Consider the following 7,253-nt stretch of genomic DNA (forward strand, 5'->3'; position numbering starts at 1 on the left):
TCAAACAACCGTTTGAGAGCGTTTTCATGTACCTGATACCTGCAAGATAAATACAAGGCATCTTTTTCCAAAAAACTTGCAATCAGAACACATTCATGCATCTCTAAATGTGCTCCTAATCAATGCTATTAATGCTTCACTATAGAATGGGAAAACCAATTCACTGAGAGTTTCCTCAGATGATGTTGATTCAAAGCTTCTAATTGTGATATGAAGCTTTTCATTCTCTGTATGGTAATTTGTACCTTTTTACAATAAATCGTAACTCTCCACACCGTTAGCATGACACTTCTATAGACAGTTAATTTACACATCCTCAAATTGCAAAAGAAACCACGAAAGTTTTCTTCGAGAATGACAGCAGTTTACCTCTAACTGCTTTATGTGGCTAAAACCAAAGGAAATAAATTATAGCCCATAAACGAAGACAGAGACATTGTACTTGCTCTGATTGCGACATTTCCTTAAAAATGAAAAACTACTGAGGTTGCCTGGATTGGATTGTAAAAAGGAATAGCCTTTTTCTACTTACCTTACGTATATATGCGTCAGTCTAGAGTTGAGCTAATAAGTTTGTTTCGTTTTTCTGGCGCCGTTTAAGGAAGTCTGTGTGATGATTCATACCGTTGTGAGAACCTTTATCATGGATAATGATAATTATTGCAAGGACAGAGCCGATGACATCAATCTCACATCCTTTTCAGATGGTCTGGAAAGCCGTTTGTGGGTCATAGGAATGTCCCTTGAGATGTGGAGATTTCTAAAGAGGCGCACCCAAGGAGAGGGCCTTGCACTGACCGAGTACTGGCTGGTGCGATTTGTCTGCTACGCCACTTTGTCAGCGCAGCGAATTGTGGTCGCATAGGGCCCCAGGGCCTTAGAACTGGGAACATCTTCCAGCACTGCAGAAGAAACCTCCTAACGGACTCAGTTTGAGAACAGTACTGTACAACACAAAATGAATTACTTCACGAATCACTAATCTTGTTAAAAAGATACGCCCGCTAAACACGCTGGGCAGAACAGGTAATTACGATTGTGGAAAGGGCCAAATAAGATTGAGGTCAGGTCACCTAATTGTAATTTATTGTAATTTACTAACACTTTTACAGCCAAAGTGGCACATGGTCTGACCTTTACCGAATGCAACTTGATGCCAACATTGACTTTTTATATATCTGACGTATTTCTGCAGGCATTTTAGTGACTGAATTAACATTGAGACACTTGATAAGCATCATAAAACAGTTTAGATGTTGCAAATAGTTAATCTGACGGTCGTTATGCTTACACCATGAATGGCACTGAAATCGAAGTTTGTACCCTCACAAGTGTTGCTCAGTCTAAAAGTTCATGGGATAACCATTGTGTGTGCGAGTGGGAGTGTGTTTTGCTGACGTATTTTAGATGTGGAAATGCTACAAGTTACACCTTTTATCTAATTCTGTAGATAAATACTTCGGATTTTGCCGCCATCCACCATCTAGGATTACTGAATTTCCCATTACCACCAGTGATTGCAGTGCTGCAACAGCAACGCTAACTAGGGCAGTGACTGGAACTATAGAAGCTCTATAGATACAGGAACACTACACCTGATGTATGGGACATCACTTAATGTATTGTGGCACTAAATGAGATTGGTAGCCCCGTAACCCTGAACTGAACAATCCATGAGGAATGGAAACAGTGTCACATGGATATTTTCTGGAGGTTGCTCCTGCTGCAAGCGGACGTATAGGGATGGAGAGATAAGCTCCACTAAAGCGATGCTGATGTTCGAAGAGATTTCAGGACTGCAGCGGTCGTCGTAAAATTCACTCCACGATATTTCAACAGGATACCTGCGAGTCATCTTCAGGCTGCAATCCTGAAATCTCTTCGAACACTTAATTCGCAAGGAAATTTAAATTTCACAGGGATGCTGATGTTGATTGTGGTGACAAATGAGTCTTCTCCCCTCTGTAAAAATCCCTTGGCCAAGAGGAATGTGGTCAAAGTTTTGGAGAGACGAATATTTGAACGAATCCTACAAGATTCTTATTAATAATTCAGAAGCAGTCAGTCAGGACAGTTTGCATTAAAAGTTGAGAAGAATGTTCTCAGAAGCTTCATGGTGACTGAAAGTTGACGTCGGCTGATACGTTTTAAATTTATTATGCCGGTTGGGAATTGGTCCTCATATCAGTCTACAGTCACACATTTTAGCTATCCTTATGTCACATTAGCAATCAGTTCAGTGCTACAAAACAAACACTGACAGAACACAAACTTCCGTGTTACTGGCCAGTGTTTAGTGACATGATGCAAGTGCAATAGTAGCACTTTTGTATAGCACTTTTACAATATGCGATAACCTTTTTCCTGATGCCCACTCGGTGTTAGAATTAGCTGTGGGCTCAAAGGGGCAAGGGGGAGATGTGGCCCTAACCATGAAAATCGGGAAATTGACACGAAAACTTCACAAAATATTACCTCTACGTGACTCATTAGCTAACGTAGACAAAATTTTTACATTAGTTTCGTTCAGTCGAATGTGTTCTTGTCTGACAGACCAATCTGATCAGGTGACGTGATTGGTTTTTGACCCTGCAAGATGCCGACTAAAGCAAACGAACCATTTGGTCGATTTTTGTGATCTGTTCTGGTGGGACTGACCGAGAGACAGATCACTCTCCATGAACTCGGATATGTATCTGCACTGTCATGCAGCAGATCACGTAATGAAAAAAGAAAGGTCCTCATGTTAGAGTTCTGGTTATAACCGCTTACTAAATCACTAATGATTCATAACTGAGGTAGATTATCTTTCTACTGAATTGACCTCATTGATCCAAATTGGTTCCAGTTTTATTTACTCTTTGCGAGTACACACACAAAAAGGAAGCAAAAAGTCATAAAATCAGTGAACTACGAAAACAAAGGAAATTCAAGATGTAAATTTAAGGACAGACTTACATCTGCCTAACATGCCTGCAAGGAATAGATCAAGCAAGAGTGACTGTCATCCCAACATTTTGTCACCCTGAAATGCATAATCACTGCTGGTTGCATAATTAATGTTCTGATCAGGCCCAGAAACAAGGAACTGGTTCCACAAACAAATATCTAAACCCACTTAGTCACGGATGAGCCTTCTGCTAGAAGTTTACATCTACATCTACATCTACATACATACTCCGCAATCCATCATACCGTGCGTGGCGGAGGGTACCTCGTACCACAACTAGTATCTTCTCTCCCTGTTCCACTCCCAAACAGAACGAGGGAAAAATGACTGCCTATATGCCTCTGTACGAGCCCTAATCTCTCTTATCTTTGTGATCTTTCCGCGAAATGTAAGTTGGCGGCAGTAAAACTGTACCGCAGTCAGCCTCAAATGCTGGTTCTCTAAATTTCTTCAGTAGCGATTCACAAAATGAACGCCTCTTTTCCTCTAGAGACTCCCACCCGACTTCATGAAGCATTTCCGTAACACTCGCGTGATGATCAAACCTACCAGTAACAAATCTAGCAGCCCGCCTCTGAATTGCTTCTACACTCCTGGAAATGGAAAAAAGAACACATTGACACCGGTGTGTCAGACCCACCATACTTGCTCCGGACACTGCGAGAGGGCTGTACAAGCAATGATCACACGCACGGCACAGCGGACACACCAGGAACCTCGGTGTTGGCCGTCGAATGGCGCTAGCTGCGCAGCATTTGTGCACCGCCGCCGTCAGTGTCAGCCAGTTTGCCGTGGCATATGGAGCTCCATCGCAGTCTTTAACACTGGTAGCATGCCGCGACAGCGTGAACGTGAACCGTATGTGCAGTTGACGGACTTTGAGCGAGGGCGTATAGTGGGCATGCGGGAGGCCGGGTGGACGTACCGCCGAGTTGCTCAACACGTGGGGCGTGAGGTCTCCACAGTACATCGATGTTGTCGCCAGTGGTCGGCGGAAGGTGCACGTACCCGTCGACCTGGGACCGGACCGCAGCGACGCACGGATGCACGCCAAGACCGTAGGATCCTACGCAGTGCCGTAGGGGACCGCACCGCCACTTCCCAGCAAATTAGGGACACTGTTGCTCCTGGGGTATCGGTGAGGGCCATTCGCAACCGTCTCCATGAAGCTGGGCTACGGTCCCGCACACCGTTAGGCCGTCTTCCGCTCACGCCCCAACATCGTGCAGCCCGCCTCCAGTGGTTTCGCGACAGGCGTGAATGGAGGGACGAATGGAGACGTGTCGTCTTCAGCGATGAGAGTCGCTTCTGCCTTGGTGCCAATGATGGTCGTATGCGTGTTTGGCGCCGTGCAGGTGAGCGCCACAATCAGGACTGCATACGACCGAGGCACACAGGGCCAACACCCGGCATCATGGTGTGGGGAGCGATCTCCTACACTGGCCGTACACCACTGGTGATCGTCGACGGGACACTGAATAGTGCACGGTACATCCAAACCGTCATCGAACCCATCGTTCTACCATTCCTAGACCGGCAAGGGAACTTGCTGTTCCAACAGGACAATGCACGTCCGCATGTATCCCATGCCACCCAACGTGCTCTAGAAGGTGTAAGTCAACTACCCTGGCCAGCAAGATCTCCGGATCTGTCCCCCATTGAGCATGTTTGGGACTGGATGAAGCGTCGTCTCACGCGGTCTGCACGTCCAGCACGAACGCTGGTCCAACTGAGGCGCCAGGTGGAAATGGCATGGCAAGCCGTTCCACAGGACTACATCCAGCATCTCTACGATCGTCTCCATGGGAGAATAGCAGCCTGCATTGCTGCGAAAGGTGTATATACACTGTACTAGTGCCGACATTGTGCATGCTCTGTTGCCTGTGTCTATGTGCCTGTGGTTCTGTCAATGTGATCATGTGATGTATCTGACCCCAGGAATGTGTCAATAAAGTTTCCCCTTCCTGGGACAATGAATTCACGGTGTTCTTATTTCAATTTCCAGGAGTGTATGTCCTCCCTCAATCCGACCTGATAAGGATCCCAAATGCTCGAGCAGTACTCAAGAATAGGTCATATTAGTGTTTTATAAGCCGTCTCCTTTACAGATGAACCACATCTTCCCAAAATTCTACCAATGAACCGAAGACGACTATCCGCCTTCCCCACAACTGCCATTACATGCTTGTCCCACTTCATACGCCCAAATATTTAATCGACGTGACTGTGTCAAGCGCTACACTACTAATGGAATATTCAGACATTACAGGATTCTTTTTCCTATTCATCTGCATTAATTTACATTTTTCTATATTTAGAGTTAGCTGCCGTTCTTTACACCAATCACAAACCCTGTCCAAGTCATCTTCTGTCCTCCTACAGTCACTCAACGACGACACCTTCCCGTACACCACGGCATCATCAGCAAACAGCCGCACATTGCTATCCACCCTATTCAAAAGATCATGTATGTAGATAGAAAACAACAGCGGACCTACCACACTTCCCTAGGACACTCCAGATGATACCCTCACCTCCGATGAACACTCACCATCGAGGACAACGTACTGGGTTCTATTACTTAAGAAGTCTTCGAGCCACTCACGTATTTGGGAACCAATCCCATATGCTCGGAACTTAGTTAGGAGTCTGCAGTGGGGCACCGAGTCAAACGCTTTCCTGAAGTCGAGGAATATGGCATCCGTCTGATAACCTCATCCATGGTTCGCAAGATATCATGTGAAAAATGGGAGTTGCGTTTCGCAGAATCCTGCAACAAACCGATGTTAAGGACAATGGTCTGTAATTTTGAGGATCCGTCCTTCTACCCTTCTTATATACGCGTTGTCTTCTCAAGTTTACAAGAAACAAATCGAGAACATCCACTCATTCTCCTCCTGAGACACCCCACACTGCAGGCTATTCCCACCAGTGGTTCAGAGCGACAAAACCTGCGGCTGCTGCTGGCACCAACGACTCGCAAGGCATTTAGGTGTTCGAAAACCTCGACAATACGTTTCGTCTGATTCAAAACCTAATCAGTTGTACACCTAAAACATGGTTCATTCTACCTATATTCAACAACTTCTGTTCATAAACTGTATTAATTATTGGTATTATTTTATGTGCTGTATTGAACTGAATGAATTAAGAGATAGTCAATTTCCTAAGAGCAATATTTTATTTTTTAAAAAACATCATCTACAATTTCTTAAGTTGCTTGATTAATTGTAGCATTTGTGTCACCTATAGAATGTTCCAACATATTCCCAGGGTTCCAACCATTTCGTCGACACGTTTTCACACCTGCAGTAGACGTGATTTGGTCTTTACTTTGTACGCAGCCTTCTGAGCCGTTCCCACTAGGCTCGAACATACAAGTGGTCAACCTCCCTGCCGACAGATACGACGCTCCAGCAGGCCTTCCAGTCACCGTCTCGGGCTGGGGCGACGCCCCTCCGGGCTGGGGCATGAACGGCTCCAGCCCAGTGTACCTGCAGCGGGCGGACATGCACGTCGTGGACCGCGACACCTGCCGTGAAATGATGGCCGACATCTCGCCACTGACGCTGGGCATGGTGTGCGCTGGGGACCCCACCATGGCCGCCTGCCATGGGGATTCGGGCAGTCCCCCGGTCTATGGGGACACCCAGATCGGCATTGTGTCTTGGAGTCGGCCGGATTGCATCAGTGCCACTGCCGTCTACGCCAACATGGGCACTTTCCGAGCCTGGATGAGGAACAACACAGGAGTTTAACAGACGTGTGTATGCCTTCACTAGCTGTACACCGGAACGTAATCGTGTTGCTTTATGCTTCAAACTGTAATTTTTCTTTACTCGTATTCTAATAAATATTCATCCTGAAAATTTAGCTCGCCAAACTGAAAATCTCGCCTGCCATTTCCATTTTGATATACGAATTTTCTTTGTTTGCCCAAGACAGAATACCTACACTGACAAATTCAACAATATGCTGATCTATTACCATTTAGCCCCTTCCCCGGCCAGCATCTCGTGGTCGTGCGGTAGCGTTCTCGCTTCCCATGCCCGGGTTCCCGGGTTCGATTCCCGGCGGGGTCAGGGATTTTCCCTGCCTCGTGATGGCTGGGTGTTGTGTGATGTCCTTAGGTTAGTTAGGTTTAGGTAGTTCTAAGTTGTAGGGGACTGATGACCATCGATGTTAAGTCCCATAGTGCTCAGAGCCATTTGAGCCATTTGAACCTTCCCCGGTTTACTGTTCCATGTAGGCTATAGGGGTTATCTATTGTACGGCTCAAGCAGCGACTAGCCAAATCACCATA

General features: G+C 46.0%; 1 protein-coding gene across 1 annotated transcript; it reads left to right on the plus strand.

Annotated features, from left to right (window-relative positions):
• The first annotated feature begins 736 nt into the window (after window positions 1–736).
• LOC124545938 (transmembrane protease serine 11B-like protein) lies at window positions 737–6,708 on the plus strand. Its single transcript, XM_047124899.1, has 2 exons — window positions 737–811; window positions 6,295–6,708. Exons 1-2 carry the CDS (start codon window positions 737–739, stop codon window positions 6,706–6,708), a joined length of 489 nt encoding a protein of 162 aa, XP_046980855.1.
• Window positions 6,709–7,253: the final 545 nt, after the last annotated feature.

Source organism: Schistocerca americana, chromosome 8 (genome assembly GCF_021461395.2).
Source record: "Schistocerca americana isolate TAMUIC-IGC-003095 chromosome 8, iqSchAmer2.1, whole genome shotgun sequence".
In the NCBI taxonomy this organism is placed as follows: domain Eukaryota; kingdom Metazoa; phylum Arthropoda; class Insecta; order Orthoptera; family Acrididae; genus Schistocerca; species Schistocerca americana.